The 22,176-nt window shown below is 47.7% G+C and overlaps 1 protein-coding gene across 3 annotated transcripts in view; it reads left to right on the forward strand.

Moving 5' to 3' along the window:
* The window catches only part of LOC138488704 (putative methyltransferase DDB_G0268948), a 504,586-nt gene that overhangs the window by 93,840 nt on the left and 388,570 nt on the right, over nt 1–22,176 (forward strand). For all 3 annotated transcript variants that reach the window (XM_069615945.1, XM_069615946.1, XM_069615944.1), the window contains one exon: nt 9,630–9,740. In XM_069615945.1, the coding sequence (XP_069472046.1) occupies nt 9,630–9,740 (111 nt within the window). The remainder of the gene's footprint in view (nt 1–9,629; nt 9,741–22,176) is intronic.

The raw sequence follows: 22,176 nt of genomic DNA on the forward strand, positions 1-22,176 counted from the left end.
ACATTGGTAGGTCCAGTTGTAACATGTTTCTTTACTGTGGCATGCCATGTTTTACCAGGCATCAAGGGTGAAGGCAACATAATGAGTGTTGCTATGTGTTACTGGCTGGCCCACATTGGTGGTCCATACTGGGCATGTTTCTTTACTGTGGCATGGCATTTGTTTACAGGGTAGCATCGGTGAAGTCAGCATAATGAGTGTTCCTATTTGGTACTGGCCCACATAGTTTGGTCCACTCTGGACATATTTGTTTTCTGTAAAATGGCTTTTTTACTGGGCATCAAGGGTGAATGCATCATGATGAGCGTTCCTGTGTGATTCTGGCCCACATTGGTGAGTCCAGTTTGGACATATTTGATTGCTGTGGTGTGGCATTTGTTACTGGGCGTCTATGGTGAAGGCAGCATGATGAGTGTTCCTATGTGGTAATGGCCTACATTAGTGTGCCTAGTCTGGGCATGTTTCTTCACCTTGGTATGGAGTCTTTTACTGGGCATCACATGTGAAGAACGTATCAGTGTTCCTATGTGGTATTGGCCAACATTGGTGGGTCCAGTTTTGACATGTTTCTTTACTGTGGCATGGTATGTTTTACCCTTGATGCCTGGTAATGGCAACATAATGAGTGTTTATATGTGCTACTGGCTGGCCACATTGGTGGGTCCAGTCTGGATATGTTACTTTACTGTGGCATGCATTTTTGATTGGGTATCAAAGGTGAAAGCAGCATCATGAGTATTCCTATGTGTTACTTGCCTACATTGGTAGGTCCAGTCTGGACATATTTATTTACCATGGCATGGTATTTTCTGTTGGGCAGCAATGTAAAGACAGTAGAAAGAGTGTTCCTATGCAGTATTGGCACACATTGGTGGGTCCTGTCTGGACATGTTTGTTTACTGTGACATGTCATTTTTTTACTGAACATCACAGGTGGGTCCAGCCTGGACATATTCCTTTACCGTGGCATGGCATTTTGTACTGGGAAAGCCCACAGGAGTAGGTTCCTACATGGTAATATTGACTAGTTATATTGGTGCAGCCTCTATTGACATGTATAGGCACAGTCAGCAATAAAATATTTTTTTTATACTAGCATTTATTGTGGGCATAGGCATCATGAAAAGGAGTTGATAAATTATCCTGTCCAATGTTGGTTACTTGTGGCATCCATTGTATTTTTACATGGTTACCCTACACAATCCATTGCAAACTGACTTTTTACTCAAATTATCACAAAAGGTGTCCTGAAAATCCACGATTTTAACTCAATAGCTTTAAAATGTTCTCGGGGCGAACCTCCCTGAAACCCCCTTGGTTATTTCGAGCTCCCTCGCTATGCTCAGTCCTCTGTATATTCAGGGGAAAGATTTACACCCCTCAAATTAAAACATTAAGCAGCTGCCACTGAGAAAAAGGACTCAGATTTGCGAAGTCTTTTGAAGGTAGTGGATCAAATAATGTAGTGTCTTTTAAACTATGTCCATCACGTTAATAGTGCTAATCGCCAGTACACTGAGTGTGTTGCCAAAATGGAATGTCCGAAGAAGAAATTATTTGTCAGAGAAAGACACAGATCACAATACCTTGGTCTTTCTCTCTAGAGTACAGGCAAGCAATACGAACATTAAAGCAGGGCTGGATTGTTTATCCTGAATTGGGAGAGATGAATATATCTCTTTCTAATGACCGCCATTATGCATTGTCTTCCTTCCAAGACGAACGCGTTGCCCATGAACTATCCTCCCAGCCCTTAAAGGTGAAGAGTTGATTTTTGTTTCTCTAAAGCAAAGTTTATTGCTGTTTTTATTACATTTCATTATTGTATTGATGTTTGTTCTGTTTGATGGATTTAGTGTTCACGCTGCAGAAGAGTCACTTTGCTGGTGGCATAATAACCCTTTAAAATCATCGCAAATAATTGGCCACCAGGGGGCGCAGAGACGAACATGCTCTTTGCATGAGCTCCGTTCACCCTGCCCCGAAAGATGGACTGAGCCCCCACTTTTTGGGACCCCCCTGCAGCAACTTACCGAGATCCAGTTGGGTGAATACCGCCCCCCCTCTGCAAGGGCAAAACTCCGGAAAAATTGGGGCCGACAAACCCCTTAAATCAGTCAAAGAAACTACGGCCCTCGACATCTGCGAAAATGAAAGTAAGGCCTGGCAAACGAGCGGAAGCACTCCGGGCCTGTGACCTGGCCGCGGATCATCTCCCCGACACTGCCTCGTAGGAGAAATGAGTGGAGCACTCGAAATATCGACCCCCAGAGGTGAGGGCCCCCACCGAAACGGAGCAAAAGAGGTCCCATGCGTGGACCCCTCCCTGAAGGGAGTCGACTATCCACCGCCCTTGCACTGCCTGAATTAATTAATAAACGGGGACAGTGCCGAAACCACCTGCGCAACGGGGGCATCTCCGCCCCGTGTTCAGCTGTGTGCCCGCACACCCGCGCACCCCCGTACCTCCGGCAAGTTCTCTGAAGAGCTTTCTCCCATGGCACCGTGAGGGGCCCCTCACCGACACGGAGGCGCCGTCCCGTTGAGTGCCGTGCGACATCAGAGCTCTACCCGGCTCCCAGCCCGCTCTGGCCCTCACCCGGCCCTGTAAGATCTGAAGGTGAAGGATTGTGACACCCCCTTGCTGCCTGGTGGTGTTGCAGCAAAAGAGGATCAGGGCACCCTTCCCACGCATGCACTGCTCCCCCACAGAACGGTGCGGTCTCCTTACTGTACAAAATGAATTGGGAGCCAACGAGGAAACACGCGACTTGCCAACAGAGGAAGTGATCTACGAGGGATACCTAATCCACAGGGGAAAGACCCTCGCCCCAGCACCACAAGGAGGTAAAGAATCCATAAAAGGGCGACCAAGGAAGAAACTGTACTTATTATAAATCATTGCCGCCCCTATTCCTGGACCCCCTTTCCCATCTGCCACGATGGCGAATATGAAGCCGTAATCCCTGCTCCCCACCGTAACGTGAGATGCCCCTTATTATACTAGGAACGGCTAACCCAACAAGGGGAACCAGAAACCCCCCCACCACAATTACAAGGAGGCACTCAACCTACACACGAGGACTCCCACAGTGACCACTACCAGTCTCCATTACAACAGAGGGCCAGTGGTGACCCCAAGCTGCTTGAGTGACTTTACGAGCCAGCACACTGAACTCCCCCGACGACTCACACGCACGCGTATTGTAACACGCCTTGGCCCCCATTAAAGCGAACTGCTACCCAAAAGCTTGGGCACAATCATTTCCTTGCCTATCAGGCAGACACGACCCAAGGAAGCTGCTTGGTCCGAGACAAGAAGCTTTTTTGAACGAACTGAGCAAAGCCCCATCACACAATCTGGATTCCGGAGCCACCACCCCCGAGCCTGGGAACAAAGACGGCCCCAGACCCTTACAAGTTACCTAATCACAGACTGACATTGTCGCCTGGAAACTTAATGAACGTCAGGCACAAATTGGCGCTCTTTCCCTACACCCCCACGTCTCCCACATTTCCCGAAACCACGATGGCGAACAGTATCACTTCAGGGAATGAGCTTTCCGCAGCCACAAAAGGAGATATCGCAGCTCTGTTGGGCGAAATTAAAAATCTGGGCACCAGCACAGGGGGGTAGATAGACAAACTTACCCAAAGACTCGACAGCATGGAAGACAGGCTAGAAGGAGTCGAGAATAACCAGGCCTCCATCGACACCCTAGAAGCGCAACTCGACCAGAGAGTGACTGAAATTGAGCAACGAGAGGAAGAGTTCAAACTCAAACTCGATGATTTAGAAAACAGAGAAAGACGGAACAATTTACGTATTTTTGGAATCCCGGAAAGAGAAGGGGAAACGGAAGCTGATTTGAAGGAAACACTGCACAACATTATCAAACTCTTAATAGCAGACGATGCTGTGGACGAACCAATAACAGAGAGAACCCACAGTGCTGGTGGGCCCCCGGGAGGACCACGATCGGTCCTGGCCCGATTTCATCGATTCCGAGACAAAGCCGGCATTCTCGAAAAAGCTAGAAAGAATGACACGATAACACTAGAAGGAGCCCAAATTTCAATATACCAAGACTTGTCCTCGATGACCTTAGCCCTCAGGTAGATATGCGGCCCATCAAAAAGAAATTGAAAGAGAAGAACATTCGATACAGGTGGGGTTACCCCTTTTCGCTCACATTCTAATATGAAGGAACCAGAATCAGGCTGAGGTCGGAAAAAGAGATAAAGGCATGCATAGCTGACCTCCTTGGCCCTCATGAAGAAGACGGCAACCGAAGGGAGATGCAGCGAGAGGTACGAGTATGGCGTCTTCAAGGACCCAGAAGAAAGAAGGTGAAGGGGTCACAAAAATTCCGGAGAGATAATCTCTCCCCAGAGGGGGATAACTGAATCCATAAGACTCCGGTAAGACAAAGCTAAATAATTATGTAAGAAGTGATCCGCAGAAACATTAACATATTCACAATCTCATGACTAAAATGAGGAGATCAAGGGAGGACTCATAGAGGGGCTCACTTGAATCAGAGATGTTACATTTGCACAAGGGGCGTGCTGTAACGGTCCCCACAGGTGGTTCGATGTCGACCCGGTCAGATCAATCGGGTCTAATCGGATGCCACCAATGGACAATGGGAGGGGGCAGGGGGAAGAAGAGACAGGGACTGGGAATGCGAAAGGGGTCAAAGCAGCAGTCACGATAATCCAGAGCTGTCGACGCAGTACACAACTTAAAGCAAGCAAACAATGCCGATCACATAAGAAGAAACATCTTCCTGAGAAAATGAATGATGGCCTCAAACACTGACACAGGAAGACCTGCGCATTTGCGAGTAGGGATACTAAACGTAAAAGGGCTCAACTCTCCGACAGAGCGATCCCTTGTGGCCAGAGAATTCCGGAGATCCAAAATTGACATCCTCCTCTTGGAAGAAACAAAATACACTAAAGGGGAAGAATGACAGATCCTGGGGAAATGCAGTGGGACTGAATTTTGGGGCTCTGGCCCACTGTGGAAAGGAGGTGTTGGAATTCTTATCAGAAAAGGCATAGCATTCACACCAATCAAGACATGGTCCGACGTAGAGGGCCGGGCTATGCTAGTTACCGGACATATAGGTAAAGTCAATGTCACCATTGCAACCCTCTACTCCCCAAACACGGGTAAATCCAGATTCTTCACCAGAGTAATCCCCAAGATACTATTAGAAGCCTCAGGTCATATCATCCTAGGTGGGGATTTCAATCAGTTGGCTGACCCTCTCAAAGACCGAAAAGCCGGTAACCCTAATGCGAAACATCAAAACAGGTCCGACCAGACTGAACTGGCAAAGATCATGGGAATGCACAATATGAGGGACGTGTGGAGAGACCTCCACCCTGATGAACATGGCTATACTTTCTATTCAGCACCTCATAATACATACACCTGGATTGATTATATATATTTATCCAGGGAGCTCACTGAAATATCAACACACTCAGAGATAACTCCGATCTCATGGTCAGACCATGACATGGTCCTCACGGAGATGCAATGGGCGGATTTACCAATTAAACAAGGGAAATGGCGCTGCAATGAAAGCCTCTGGAAAGACGTAGCTTTCAAAGCTGAGCTGGAGACTGAAATCAACCACTTTTTTTGAAACAAACAATAATGGTGAAGTATCCAAACAAACGGTATGGGAGGCAGGGAAGGCCGCCTGGAGGGGAATCCTGATACGGGAAGGGGCATCCAAGAAAAGGGAGTGAAATATCATCGAAGAAAGGTTACGATCTGAAATTCGTCAGCTAGAATATGATATTGGGAAGGGCGCAGGAATTGATTGCACAAAAATGACCAAAGCAAAAGAAATGAACTCAAATTATTAGAACATGAACAAATAGTACGTAAATTGCGATTTTTAAAACAAAAATGTTATGAAAAGGGAGACAAGACGGACGCACTTCTCGTCGCTAGGCTCCGAGAGCAAAGGGCTGAACGTAGAGTTCTGGAAATCAACGAAGAGAGTCCCCACGCATCACACATCCACCCCACCATCCTGGAGAGCTTTGCCAATTTCTACGAAGCTCTCTACTCCTCCGAAAGGAATTCTGAGCAACCAGAAATAGAAACTTACCTGTCCTCAATAAACCTACCCCGAATACCGAGCTTGGATGCTGAATTGTTGGAATCCCCTATAACTGAAGAGGAAGTCCAGGCCACTATAAAAAGACTAACTATAGGCAAGTCTCCAGGTGAAGACGCTACACAGCCGGATTCTATAAAACTTTTAACAAGTCACTAACACCCTTCCTAACTTTTCAATGAGATAATAGAATGTGGGAAACCTCCAGACTCTTTCACCCAGGCACTAATCACGGTTAACCCTATAGAAGGAAGAGACCCAGCGAAATGCAGATCATACCGTCCCATATCCTTGCTTAACCTCGACACAAAAACGTACACCAGAGTCCTTGCCGCACAGCTGGAAACGTTAATGCCACAACTCATACATTCTGATCAGGTCGGGTTTATACTTGGGAGACAGGGAGCTGATACAATGCGTAAGACACTGCACCTTATCCATGCGTCCCAGGCCATGTCAAATGACCCACTCCTTCTCTCTATTCATGCAGAAAAAGCTTTTGATCGAGTAGAATGGGGATTCCTGAAGGCAGTATTATGTAAAGTAGGGATGGGCCCAAAGTTCAGAAAGGCAATACATGCAGTATATACAGACACCAAGGCATCAATATTTGTAAACGGTGAATACTCTAGATGGTTTAACCTGGAACGTGGAACTCACCAGGGGTGCCCCCTCTCGGCAATTCTTTTTGCACTCTCCCTAGAGCCTTTAGCAATAACAATGAGAACATATCCCATAGTAGAAGGCATCCAGTTGGGGACAACAGAATATAAAGTAGCCCTCTACGCAGACGATATTTTTCTCCATGTCACCAATCCCATAACTTCTATCCCTCAAGCCCTTTTCCTGTTGGAGGAATATGGCAAACTCTCAGGCTTTAAAGTAAATAAAACAAAATCCACACTCTTCTCCCTATAGGGAGTAGATGAAGCGAATGCCAACAAATTCTCCATAATAGGTGTCAAAATTGAGCACTCAAAATTACAATACTTGGGGATACAAATTACTAGAAACCTGGAGGAACTCTATGAGGCAAACTCCCCCCCCCCCTCCCTGCTGCAACAGTTCCGCACCGACCTGGCAAGATGGGAGAGGCTCACAATATCTTGGCTGGGGCGCCTTAACGCGATCAAGATTGTATCCCTTCCCCGGTTCCTATATCCCTTCTAAATGCTGCCCATCAAGATCCCGAACAATTTCTTTGTCGAGACTAAAAGAGCCATCACCAGATTTTTGTGGCAAGGAAAGAAACCGAGAATTCCTTATAAGACTCTAATACTCCCGAAAGAGCAGGGTGGGGTGGGACTCCCTAATTTACGAAAATATTATGAAGCCTCCCAACTAAGAGTATTAATCCCTCATCTCCGTAACCAGACAAACATCCAATGGGTCAACATGGACAACCACTATTTCTCCCCAGTCACGGTATCCAAATGGCTCTGGTCCCCCAAAAGAAGAATCTGCAGAAAACTAAAAGACCACCCAATTTTAAGCACGATATGGGACATTTGGACACAGGGCCAAAACATGCAAGAAATCACCACATGGCCTGGACCCCTTAGCCACTTATGGTCCCCTGGAATCAATGACCACATTCCAAATGTAGGAAGGTTTCAAGCATGGTACGAAGCTGGCTTAGAGAGGGTAGGACAACTGCAAAAAAAAAAAGACTCCTTCATTTCACTCCCGGAACTAACAGAAGCCCTTGGAATAGGCCCACTGTCCACTTTCCAATATATACAACGAGACTGATGTGGAAACCTAAATTGATGAGACCTTACACCCTTCGAGAAGATACTAGACTCCAGATTAGAAATGAAGGGCCTAATATCCGTCATGTATAAGTAGCTAATAGGTGGAGGAGGAGGAACTACAGAAGCTTTGAAAGACAGATGGGAGAGGGATCTTGAAGCGCAGATCACCCCGGACCAATGGGGAACATTATGCCAAGCTGCTACGCAAACATCCATCTCCAATCAGTATAAACTCCATGCTATTAAACTATTACACAGATGGCAATACGACCCTGTCAGATTATCCAAAATGTTTCAAACAGCTAGTCCAAAGTGCTGGCGAGGATGTGGAGAAAATGCCCACCACTGGCATATGTGGTGGGAGTGTGCCTGAATAAAAGTTTTTTGGAACTAGGTTCTGGGCTGGATCAGAGAGATTGATGGCATTAGCAGAGTGGCTGCCCCTCTCCTCATACTGTTCGGCCTCGAGAGAGATGAAGACGAATGGATTAGGGTTAGAGATCTAGCTCCACAACTATTGCTAGCAGCCCGAGCAATACTCGTCATGAAATGGAAATCTCCGTCAGTCCCCACCAAAAACGAATGGATTAACGTTGCCACTAACATATGTGTAATGGAGAACATAACAGCGTCATTGCATGACAGATCATCACAGGTCGAAGCCCTATGGATGGACTTCAAGAATAAATACCTCTCCAGTGGCCTCTTTCGGGGCTCACCCAATGCCCACGTGCACGATGAACTAGAATCCACCTGAACCAGACCCCTTACTATCATCCGCATGTACATTAGCTCAAAAAGTGAACCCTACACCATACGTTAAATGTGATCGTCAGATGGTATATGCTGCAAGGACTAAGCTCAGAACTGCATGACCCACAGGGAGTATGGGGGAGGGAAAGGAGGGTGGGGAAGTCATGTGCCTTTTGATAACCCAACTTGGAACAATGCACCTTGAAAGGATATGAATCGAATATATCACATGGTTTTGCTTTGTTTCTGTATTTCTAATTGTTGAAATATTTTCGATGTAACCCGATTTATCTTTGTAAACTTAATAAAATCGAATTTACAAAAAAAAAATCATCACAAATGCTGTGGGTAGTAAAACCTATGTTTTATTTTATTATTATCCATTTTCTTCAAGGGTAAAAATCTTCACTTCCCGCAGCAGTGATAGCTCTTTAATTCAATTAGCAGACGGTTCATATGACAAATGTACACGAGCAATCATATGTAGTTGGTCAGAAAGGATGCCTTCTGGTTGACTAAGGGACTCCATGCCTTTTATCATCCATCTTCATTATTAAGATGGACGGGCGCACATAAAACACAGATTTTTTTCTGCGTGTGCCCCATTCAGAAAGGGTTTCCCTGCATGCCGCAGGAATTGCCAAATTAGAGTTTTTCCGGCTGCATGCAGGCAGACCACAAGCCTCTCCACTAGATAAGTATTCTGAAGCCTGTAGAGAGTAATCCTGAGAATCTGGTGGAGAGCATCCTGACTGTAGAGCACCACACACCGTGGGTAATAATAAGCAGCTCTCAGATACCTGAGGGTTCGTAGCGCTATATAAATGCCTAATTATTATTATTGTTATTATTTTATTAATATAATAACTCCTTTGTTTACTCTCGCTGTTTTGTTTATTTGCACTATATTGTTTGGTGGTGCCGTCCATATCAGTCCTACTTATATTCATGTTTGTTGTGTATCTGTTTTATCCTGCAGATGGCTTACCGATTCTTTGAAAGAAATGAGCATTCATCACTGTATGAAAAATACATGATACGTGAACCTGATGAGGTCATGAAACTGATCTTGTCCTACTTGGAAGAGAAGGTATGGAAAAAGCTCAGAACACCCCTCAATTGAATCGGATTATTTATTTAGCGCCTTTGTGCCAATAATGTTGGCCTCGCAGCGCATGGCTTTGTAAGAAAGGAGGGCAGGGAGTTTTAGTCGGATAGCAGGAAGGCAGATGCATAAAACTTTGGTGTTGATGGTTGCAGGTCGGAAATAGCGGCTACCTGTGTGCCGACATAAAAAATCTCTATTTTGTTTGTGGTTGGTATCGCCCAGGCAGGTTAACCATATGGGCAGCCTTTGGATTGTGAAGGGGGAAAAATTGACAGCATGCTTGTTGATTGAAAATAGATAGGGCCTGATTCTGTTAAGTAAACTAAACCTGGAGGTAATTGTAATTGGTTATTTATAACGCACTTATAGGACCCAGGGATCGAACCTGTGTTGCTCCAAGTCGTCTTGCTTCTCAGGCATGCACATTGCCCCTGAGCTATCCTGCCGGCTCCATCTCAAGGGGTGTGGGAGATATAAGGATGCTGGATGCAAGATTTTAGTAGTGAGAAGTTAGTTGAGGGATGGGGGGCAGAAAAGAATGTGCGTGGGGGAGTGAGGGTGTCATTGATTCCTGGCTCTTGGTTGTAGACTTCACTGAGTTTAAGGTGCGGGCAATTTTCACCCAGCAGAGGTTCCATGAATCAAATTTGTTTTCCACAGATGGTAGTGCCAACATTTTGAAAATTGCTTGGCGTACAAGTTTCTGGTGCACAGTTTTTAGTCGACTTCTATTTCTTTTCATTGTTTGGAAAGTGGTTGGTTAAAAAATAAGTTTTTAGCTATTTTCTGAAAGTCAGTGCACTTCCAGGGGTAGGGTTTTAGGCAGGGTGAAAAAGAGAAGCCTCCTTGCCATTTCCTGTTAAAGTTGGGGACTAGTACTAGTGCAGCACTGCTGGACCTAAGTGTTCTGGAAGGAGTGTAGTTTTGAAACTTACTTCTACTAATATATCCGAATTTGGTAGAGGAACAATGTGAATTAAAAAAATCTGGCTAGGGTGGTTGATGCGATGTTACATTGTAACACTGATCTAACACAAACTTTATCTGCGAATTTACAGCATCCCAGTGCATCAATGTTACAGCCTTGGGTCTCACCTTCTATATTTCTCTCTGGCAGCACACTGTTGGCTCAGGGTGAAATAATTAGTACTTGTCAGCCTGCCTTGGTAATGGAGCTTCATTCAAATTAATCTTCCACTGCTTGCTTTAATGTGTGCCTTCAGGATCCTGTGACTGTAACAGCTGATACTGAGGAGCTGGCCCTACGAAGCACTAAGAAATTAACTATCAATGATTAACAGCCCCCCCCATCCATTGTGCGAAAAAGTAAAAAATGACATTGAGGGCGACAGCCCGTGAATAAGCCTCATTAAGTTGGACGTCCTGATAATAAGATTGCTTCCTTGCCCTGCTCAGGCTTGGTGCTTTGTAAATCCCCACTTACCACTTCTGAGTATACATTGGTTACCAGAGAAGAAGGTGATGGCACAACCAGGCAGGTTATATTTTGTTTATTTTTTATGTATTTATTGTGCATTTGTTAGGCATTTATATAACAAGTACATTGGCCCTCATTACGACCCTGGCGGAAAGTGACTGACCGGACCGCCACAGCGTAAATAGCGTTTCCGCCATTGCACGAAGGAGCAAAGTGCGGCCCATTCCGACCCATCGGGCACGAGCACCACGGCATGGCGGAAGTGCAAAGTCCGCGATGGCGGAAATGACCCCCAAACGGCCCACACCGCCGCCGTACGGCGCCCTAGGTGCAATACCGCCACCCATCACAGCGGACACCGCAGTGTGCGCCTACCGGAAAGTACGGTGACCGTAAATATACGGAAACGGAAGTAAAAACATGGGCCCGGAACGGGAAACATCCCGCCGTACACCTATAAAACCACAAAAACCACACAACCACTAAAAACACTACCCCGAGACACACCCCAACCCGTCATCCACCCTAGCGAAACCAAGAAAAATGGGAAAAGTAGCGAAGAAAGCGTGCGACCGCAAGCGGCAGGTCCACTTCTCCTGTGAGGAACTCACCGTGCTAACAGAGACCCTCCAGGAGAATGCTGCCGTCGTCTTCTCCACGCAAATGACCAGGACGGCACTTGCGAACAAGAAGGCCATATGGGCTCTGGTGGCACAGCGGGTAAGTGCGGTGGGGACCGCACCCCGCAACCCACAGCAATGCAGAAAGCGATGGGACGACCTGCGGATACGCGTCCGCAGCATACTCTCTGCCAACCGCAACATTGCCACAGCCACCGGGGGAGGTCCTGAATCACCCATCAAGTTGACCCCCTGGGAAGAAATCTGTGCCTCCACCATCGGAATGGAGAGCATAGAGGGAGTCGGAGGGATGGAGAAAGGAGTGCAGACATCCGAAGATTCAGGTAGGTGGGCCAGATAAAACAATGCTAAATCCACAATGTCCAATCATGTGAAGTACCATGTGTCCACATAGTGCAACAGAAACACATGTCCAGGAGAACGTCCACACACATCGCCCTGATAGCGCACTTTAAAACTCACAATAAATACATAAATAATTAAAAACCCCTAAAACACCCACTACACGTGCAGCAGGCACACCCTAACTGCAGGCTGCCAAACAACTGCACCCTCACTCCACACACAAATGAAAGCACCTCCAAGGCCCCGACCCAAATCACCCTCAGGTACCACCCCAATGCATGTGATACAATGCCATTCCAATACCCACAGACCCATTAATAACCCTCGCCCTCCTTTACTCCACCACAGGGTCCGATCCAAACGACGAGCATCAGGACACCCCTACCAGCACACCTGCAAAGAGGGCCATGACCAACAGCCAAAGACCCTCCACCTCAGCTGCACGCATCAAGACACGGCAGCTGCACACAACAGGTGGCAGCACAGAGGAGGGAACATCAACAGGCACCCCAGCAGCCAGCATGCCCACAACACCACCACCACAGGTCCCCCCAACGGATGCCACAGAACGCACTGCCTCTGGTGGCAGCAGCACCATAGGTGACACCCCATTGATGGCAGCATGCTCCGACACAGAAGACGGGGATGTCGAAGTCAGATCCATCCATGACCTGTCCCATTCCCCCTGTCTGTCCCATCCCGTACAACATGAGGATACCACGCAGGGGCACCCACAAGACGACGACTGGCCATCCCCCACAAGCCCTGTGGCAAGGCAACATGAGGTCAACAGCCCCTCTGTGACACCCCCGCAAATGGCCATGGCCCAGCAGAGGCAACAGTCCCTCGACCAGTTAATCGTGCAACAGCAGCAACTGGCCACGCTCCTCAAGGACCATGCCGATGAATGTGGGCGCACTAAGGCAGACATAGAAACATCAACTGAGACACTCAGGGCAGAAATGGAGAGAAGTACAGAGACACTAAGGGCACAAATGGAGAGTAGCACCGAGAGCCTGAGAGTCCAAATGGAGAGTAGCACCGAGAGCCTGAGAGTCCAAATGGAGAGAAGCACCGAGAGCCTGAGGGGGGAACTGCATGCGACGTCCAAAGACGTATGTGCCGAACTTGCCGCAGTGCGCCGTGTGCTCACTGAGCTCTCACAAACCCTTAGGGACATGCATGGACGTGAGCAGGCAGAGACATCATCCGTTGCAAGTTCCGTCCAGGGCAGCCCCCAACGTAGATCTGGGAGGAACCTGCGCTCCACAGGCAGGGGTGCCCCTGATACCCGCAGAGGGGGCTTGCAATAGCGACAGCCCACTGACAATGAGCTTCTTTGGACACTGGTGTTCGGGGGGGAGGTAGGAGGGTGGAGGGGGTGTGTTGGGCTCACTTGGGTGGCGGGTCGATAGGGTGTTCAACATGATATCACATATGCCATAAACAGTGCACGATCAACCAATGAGATGTGTGGACAATGATCTTTGTGTACTAGGCCATCATAGGCGTACAGTCCATATTGTGCATGTACCAGACACACACAGTGCCACGAGTCCCATGTCCATGTATCAGCCACCAGGCGTGAGTGCTAGAAGCATGCATCAATGAGATGCTGACGAATGTCACGGCCCTCCGGTGCCTCGCAGACTCCTTGAGGTGCTGCCACATCCCCACCCTCATCATGACCATCATCAGGTGCTTGCAGTTCTGCGTCAGGGGGCATGGGCACATTTCTACGTACGCACATGTTGTGGAGCATGACACATGCCATGACCATCTTTGCAACCTTCTCATGGCGGTACAGGAGTGCCCTGCCAGACCTGCTGAGGCAGCGGAAACGAGTCTTCAGTAGGCCGAATGCCTGTTCAATGACTACACGGGTACGTGAGTGGGCATGGTTGTAGTCCTCCTCATGCTGGTCCCGTGGGTTCCGGACTGGTGTGAGGAGCCATCTCTTCAGTGGATACCCAGCATCACCTGTATGTGGACGATAAACGTATGATGTGGAATGCCATTGCTAAGTACGCACACCCCCCCCCCCCCTTCCTGCCAGGTCATTGTCGCATCACATACCCCACATCATCATGCATGAAATGAGACTCACCGAGTAGCCAGGATCTGTTCCCTGCGTGTCGCTCCATGTAGCGTGGTATAGTAGAGTTCCTCAAGACCATAGAATCATGGGTTGATCCAGGGAATCTGGCACAACAATGTGTAATGATCCTGTTGGAGTCACACACCATTTGTACATTCAGGGAATTAAATTGTTTTCGGTTGCGGTACTGGGCCTCCATGGCATGTGGGACGACCAATTCCACATGGGTGCAGTCGATGGCACCAATGCAACCCGGTATGCCGGCAAGTGCATGGAATCCCACTTTTGTGTTGGTAATTTCCTGCTCCGAGCGTGGTAGAGAGATGTAGTCGTCTGCGTGCTGCAGGAGGGCATCGAGCACTTGCAATAGTGTCCGTGAGAACAGTGGCTGAGAAATGCCATGCAACTGTCCGACTGTGTGCTGGTAGGTGCCTTTGGCCAGGAAGTGGAGTACAGACACCACCTTCAGTAGGGGTGGGATGGCGGTTGGGCTATCTATCATGCTGACAAGGTCAGCGTGTGTCATGTCCACAATGGCGGCTATGGTGTCCCGGTCCAAACGGTAGAGGGTGTGGATCTGCTCATCAGTGAGGTTGAACGGATGTGCTCGGAGGCGTGGGATTGCGGGCTGCCTGCGTGGTGGTAGTGGCTGTGCTGGCGGCCCTTGCTGGCCCTGCCTTGGCCTCCTCCTCCTCCTGCGTCTCCTCCGTGCGGCCGGTTGTAGTTGGTGTTCGTCTTCTTCTTGGAGTTGGAGTACTTGCAGTGCTATCAGGTCCCCCAGGGCCAACATCGCGAGTCCTGCTGGGAGCATTTCGGAGTGGGTGTGGTTGTGGGAGGAGACTGGGTGTGCAATTTATGTGTTTTCAGGCTGTATGGCCTCCACCTGTGGTGATTCATTCCACCTGTGCAAGCTGCTCTCCCCTTTGGGCGAGCACGTCCCGCACACAACGCTGCAATTCGAGGAATGGCATCTTGCTATTGCATTCATGTATTTGTACCCGATGGCCGTGTAACATTTGTTGATATGTATATTCGGCTATGGTCCCATTGTTTCACATACAATCTTTGCAGTCGCGAACAGACTTGTGATGGGTCAGTGGAACGTAGTACTCGAGTAACGGTGGGCCCTCATGCATCACTGTACCGAGTTGCAACGACGGGCAGGGCGTCCCATTCGTGGGTGAAGGCAGTTGCCATTTTCACACACAGCCGCACTAGATGGATTAATTTGTGATTTCAAACGGCCACAGATGCCTTTTCGACGTGATGTTGCAAATGAGGAATTCGAAGGGCGGCGCTTTCGGTTTTCAGCTAGCGGCGAGGAGATGCCCACAGGTCTGACTGCAAATATAACGTTCTATTGTTCAATGTCCTTGAGACAGGGGCCATGGCGAGGATGCAATGATTGATATGAATAGTTTGGGATGCGCAATAGCGACGTGGGCGATGAGGCCGGACGTTCCCAAATACATGTTACTTCACAACACTGGAATTACGGGCTGGGGCACTGTGGATTTTGCAGGCTGCATAACGCACAGACTCAATGGAAATTTCTAATGTTATGTGAGTAAATATTCAGGCGTTTTTATACCGGGATGAGGGAATGATGAATGGATGCATGGATAGGTGATTTGATACAGGGTTTGCCATGTACAGGGCTTCTTGGAATCTATCCGCCTCCCCTGCGCTATGTGATGCAGGGCTGCCATAGTGGGACCATCGTCTACCTGGCCTTGTTGAGCCCTCCCTGTCTCGACGTGCCTTCAGACACTTGTGTCCATGCACGTTAACATTCCCATCTGATGGAATCTGTTTTGACAGACGCATGCACAGGTACACTCGTTTGTGATGGTGTTTACACCTCGATATAGATGGTTATGAGTCGCAAGTGGTTTTGGGGTGGTGATGATCCTTTGGAGTGGGCTAGCATGCATATGGCTGTGGATTTAGTGTGATCATTGAAGTGAGTTGTTGGAATGTAGTTCTGATGGCCATTCTGTTCTTTTTCTTTTCTTTTGGTTGACAGGTATCTCCTCCCCTTTTGCCACTGCCATCTGTATGCCACTCCTGCAGATGGCTTTTACTCCCGACACCTGCTGCTTCGTGTTAATCAGTGGAGCAGCATTACGATCTTATGGGACGATCGCCAATGGGCCACATGCCCTTACGCAGTACTAGTGGCTCGGAGCAACATTTCGGCCTTTCAGCTGGACTAGTGCCTCCCCATTGGGACGGCCCTGCGGTTCTGTGCGCTTCCATGTTGCCTTTTCGTACGTGAATGTGGCTCTGTGTACCATGATGGAACAGGGTGTCACACAAGTAGTAGCTGGTCATTCCTTGCGGATGCAGCCCACAATGGTGATATGTGTTTTGGAGTTCATGGACTAATGGCTGTATGGGCTTGGTGATTTTGTTGTGCATTAAATTTCTATTCTGATATGGGCCGTGTAGCGTTCTTCTTTGCGAGTGATGTGGCATATTCCTATTTGGGGAGCGATGTATTGTGAGGAGATCTGCATTGGGTTCCAGCTTCGGAGTTTAGTTGCGTGGTACTGTGCTGGGCGCGTTTGCCTACGGAGTGAGGTCAGGGATGGGGGCTGCCAATATGACTGTTTGAATGTTGTCATGCTCAGGGGCGGGGGATTGGGTTTTGTGTAACAGATGCCGGTCAGCCAGGTGGACTGGTGGAATGTTGTGATTTTCGGAATATTGCTGGTCACAGGTGCCTGTGTTTGCGTGCGTTTCTGGGGGGGGGACTGTGGTCATGTCCATTGGAATGGCTTCTGTATTCGTGCCATCTGTGCCCTGCAGCTCCCATTGACCCCTCTTGTGATTCTTTTGTTCGTTGGCATGCATGGGTGACTTGTACTTTTCACTGGTTGCATTGTGACTTCATTGCACCTACGGGGAGTTGTACTTTGTGGGCAGGGAGCGGTGTACAGGCACTCAGTGGGGCCGTTTACGGTTGATTCGCGATGCCGTACTTCTCACCATGGCGGAATGGTACTTTCCGCCATGCTTGATGGCGTTAGGTACATGTCCGCTAGGGTCGGAATTCGCGTACCCTTGCGCCATGGTGGTATTTACGGTTTGGCATGGCGCGCGCGCGCGTACTTGGTGCAGTTAGCGTTGGCGTTCACTACGGTGTCGCTAATGGCTTCGTACTTTGCGGTGACGGGTCATAGTCGCACCGAGCGCTATTCGATGGCGGTATTGCATTTCCGCCATCGTTTTCCGATTTCCGCCAGGGTCGTAATGAGGCCCATTGTGTTTTAAAGCACCCACAGGGCAACAGGGAGGGGACATAGGATTGAAACAAATGAATACACTGGAGGATAAAAACGGATCTACCAAGCCTTGTGAGCATTCAGAATGAGCAGGTGCTGAGAAGGAGAGGGGTAGAGGGATGTGGGGGGGGGGTAAGTGCTGCACTCCCTGTGCTCGTGAACGAGAAACAGGTGTAAGTTACCAAAGTAGGAAGTGCTATGGAAGTTAGGCTGCAATAAATCGGTATCTGCATGCCTACAGTGGCGTAGACCAATGGTTGCCAAGGCAAGTGCTGTCGGCGGGCCGAGGCTGAAGGTGATTGAGTGTGGGAGGCCAGGGCCCCAAGGACAAACAAGGGCCCTGGTCACCAATCTCAGCAACTGAGGGATTAGCAGGGAAGGGGAGAAGGAACGGAGCAGTTGAAAAGGAAAGTCTTGAGGAGATTCTGGAATTTGAGGAGATCTGGCTCAAGACAAAGAGGAAGGGGAAGGCTGTTCCCTAAGAGGGAGCCAGCTGAGGAAAGAGATCGGCTACTGGCCCTCTGTTTAGCAAAACACTTGACACATAGCGAGTGGCTACCAGAGGAACATAGAGGTCTAGAGGGAGAGTATTTAGTAAGAGCAATGTGCAGATAGTATGGTGCCTTGCCCCAGACAGCCTTATGTATGATGCATAGGGATTTGAATTTGATCTTTGCAGCACCTGGTAGCCAGTGAAGAGTTTTTAGGACAGGAGAGATGCAGTCCCTGGGCTTGAAGCCAAGGATACGTCTTCCTGTCCTATCCTGGATTAGCTGTAGGGTTTGTAGGGAGAAGAGGGTAGGTTCAAGAGGAAGCTTTTGTAGTTGTTAAGCCTAGAGATAACCAGAGCTTTGGTAACATTGAGCTTCTGGGGGAAAGTGAGAAAAGGGAGAATTCCTTTCAGAAGGAAGAGTTGAAAGTGGGACTTCTTGGAAATGTCCTGAATGTTAAGGAGGAGGGAGAGACAGATGTCGAAGATGATTCCAAGTATTCCGGCTTTAGATGAAGGAGAAGGACCATAGATAATGGCCAGAGTGACGGGAAGAAAGAGGGAGCAGGGATGCCAATAGGAAGGATCTCAGTCTTGCTGGCTTTGAAGCAGAGATCATTGGAAGCGCACCAGGACTGGATGGCAGATAGGCAGTCGGGGATGATGGAAGAAGTAGAAGGGTCAGCGGGTAGTTTGAAGAAGAGTTGTGTGTCATCTGGAAGTTAGAGGAGCAGGTGGAAATGAGGGGTGCCAGTGGACCAAGGTAAGTGTTGAAGGGAGAGGTTGGATCCCTGGGGGACACCACATGTGGAGAAAGAGACAGGGGAGGAGAAGGTGCTCAGAATAATCTGGGATGTATGGTTACTTAGGAAGGAGGTCAGCCAGTCCAGTGACCGCTCCGAGATACACAGGGTATCATGGAGCTGTTTCTGAGGATGGAGTGGTTGACCGTGTTAAAGGCAGAGGAGATATCAAGTAGAATGAGGACAGCTCGAGTGTCAGAGTCCAGAGATGAGAGCAGTTCTTCACAGGTGTTCAGAAGAGCAGTTTCTGTGCCTCTGGATGCACGGAATCCAGATTGATGGTCGTGGAGGCCACCAACAAGTTCAGTGTGTGACGTACGTTGGGGGAAGGCCAACTTCTCCAGGAGTTTCCAGAGGAAGGGGAAGGGGGTGATAGAAATAGGGTGGTAGTTGACTGGACAAGTGGGATCTGCTGAAGGTTTTTTCAGGAGGGGCGCACAAGGGACTGCTTGAGGGAGGAGGGTAAAGATCCAGTAGCAAAAGATTGGTTGCAGAAATCAGTAAGTGCAGGGGCATGAGAGCCAATGTTTTACTTAATGCTTCTAGAGGAGCAAGAGGAAACCTGTTTTGAGGAGACCTTCATGGAGCAGACGACTCTGGTGACCTCATCATGTGTGACAAGGGAGAAGGAGGAGAGCGAAGAAAAAGGAGGGTGCTCAAGATGTCCTGAGTTTTAGTGGTAAAGTGTGGCCAACACTTTGTAGAGGGCCTTTGAGGGGCCTGGGTGTGCGGGGGGGGGGGGGTGAGACTGTGGAAGGGTTGGCTAGTTCCCTGCAGATTTTGAAGAGTTCAACTGAACTGAATAACCTCAGCCCTATAAGATGAATAGCAATTACCCTGGAGATGGATGGGGATGCAGAAGTTACTCAACATCAATAATCAAAATGACTCAGTTAGTAGGTATAAAGGATAACGGTTTTATTTTCAATTGTCTAAAACAGGGAGCATAACGAATATCAACGAATTCGCTCGATCCTCTTACTCAACGAAATTCATAAAAAATGATACTTTTATGTTCAAAACTTGTCATCATTGATGTTGACCTGCATCATTACCAACATCATCCTACGTGGAAAACTACAGAACCTATTACTAACTATGATAGGCTCCGAGTGAACATCTACATACACAATCTATACTAGTATGGGATAGTAAATAAAAGTGATAGGCTTCTTAACATCAGGCGGCATAACTAAGCCCTTCCCTCAAAACTGATGCTATGAACGTCACTAAATACACACCGTCCCATTGGCTACACAAACTATAGGACCCTTAATTATGCGGTCCCCTACAATTGGTTGGCATTCTAGCCTCCGTTAGTACTTTTGCACCTACGTCTAGCAGCACACAGATTGGACTTCCAGGTGCTGGGGAGTTCATTTTACCCCAGCTTCCCACCAATTAGCATATCACTCTATAATCACCTCAGTGGTCAGCATAGCCAATTAGGCTTTGAAGCTCGGCCTTGAGTTTGTTCTGTAGTGTGGAGAATCAGGGGAGTGAAGGCACGCTCTGCCCTGATGCGTAGGTGTGAACATCATGCTCGTCCAACTTCATCCTTCCATGTGACTGTAGACCGTTATTTCGAGCTCATACTTTCTTTAAAATACAATTTTTTAATAGACCTCTGTCGTCTTTCGTGTGTTGTTCATGCTTCTGAACAGGAGCTGTTCTTTCCCACGATTTTGTATCCAATGCTAGTTACCTTCATCCTGATACAACCTTGGCTTATTGGCTTGACTTCATGGTTCATTCAGCCTCGTTTTTCCAAGATTCACTTTTAATTTGTGCATTTTCTTACTGTGCCACACCGAAGATGAGGGCTTTCATTTTTAGTCCAACTCTGCTATAACACATAGTGGAAACATCCATCGTTTTAATGCTTAATGCATTTATGTATATAATGGTGCATGCCACAATCTATTCACTATAAAGCCAGCTTTAAGAATACTTTGTCTGCTTGCGTTTCTTTTGTATCTGTACACGTGTAAACGTGATGGATTTCTTCATCCGTTTTATGGCATAAGCTTCTTCACCTTGATCCCAAGATGTCACTTATCCTTTATACTTTCTTGATGCCTTGTAGAAGATCTGCATTCTCTAGTCTCTGCATCTGTTCTAGTTACGTCAACTCTGCTATGTGTGACGTTACCATTCGTCTTGTCCGTTCATTTGCTCTGCGTCTTCCGGGATTTCATTCAAACGGCCATCATATTTTCTTGTATGCAGGTACAGTTTTCTTAAGAGAATCCTGGAGGCAAGGTTCCCATTAGGTATCAGTATTTTCACTGGCGCTGCACCTGTCTCACATCCTGGCTCCCAACATATAGGCAATATAGGTGAGGTTGTTGAGGTGCGGGTACTTGGCTCCTTCTCTACACTCCCCCCTCTGGGCGATTTATCGACCACTCTCTCATCATCCTTCACATGCAGACATCTTGGTCTGAAAAAAGCTTCTTTGGGATCCATATCTTTATGATTCCCTTCAAGCATCCTACTGTTGTCACATGGTCATCTTTGTTCCACGTCATGAGACTGCACTGTCCATTTGGACAGCAATAGACCTTCTTCCCAAATACTTCTTATGATTCTTTGGATACTGGAACTTTGTTCCTTCAGGTACATGGATAATGGCCTTCACAAAGTCTCCGATTTCTTCATGTGTTAAGTCCCTGGCTTTCCATCCTGGTTCAACGTTGATCATGGCTTTCTTAGCTGTTTTCTTACATTGGGAGATTATTATCTTGATCACACAGAATCCAAGCAATATCATAAGTATCAGGGCTCCAAGGAATTGAAAAATGTCTGCCATCCATTGTGGAACTCAAGAGAAAAGTGATCCAAACCAGCTATCATCAATAATATCTTCTACTTCATCGATCATCTGGCCATGAAGTTTTGTCAGCATACCTATGGCTTCTGTCAAAGTTCCACTCTCGTCATCATGAGAAGGTATGAATATGCAGCATGATTCTCCGATTTTTGCACAGACACCTCCATCCACAGCTGTGATCATGTCAAAAACATATCTATTCTGAAGAGTCATCAGTCGTATGGCTCTCAATTCTTCTCTGATAGCATTAAATCCCTTTATGGTCGTGTTGATTGTCTGTAGCAATTCCCATCTAGTAATTTGTAGCCCCAATCTGGACACTTGGCATGAAGATCAATGAAAACACTGAAGCTGTCTGGCTAAATAGTCTCTGCTCACAAGGAATAGCATCAAAAGCTTTGATAGATTTTGCTGAGAAGTAGTTCTCTATCTTTATTCTCCTTATCAGCTCCCTCCACAAATCTCTTCTTCCTCAGATGATCA

This window comes from Ambystoma mexicanum, chromosome 9 (genome assembly GCF_040938575.1).
Source record: "Ambystoma mexicanum isolate Mex_15411 chromosome 9, UKY_AmexF1_1, whole genome shotgun sequence".
Classification (NCBI taxonomy): Eukaryota; Metazoa; Chordata; class Amphibia; order Caudata; family Ambystomatidae; genus Ambystoma; species Ambystoma mexicanum.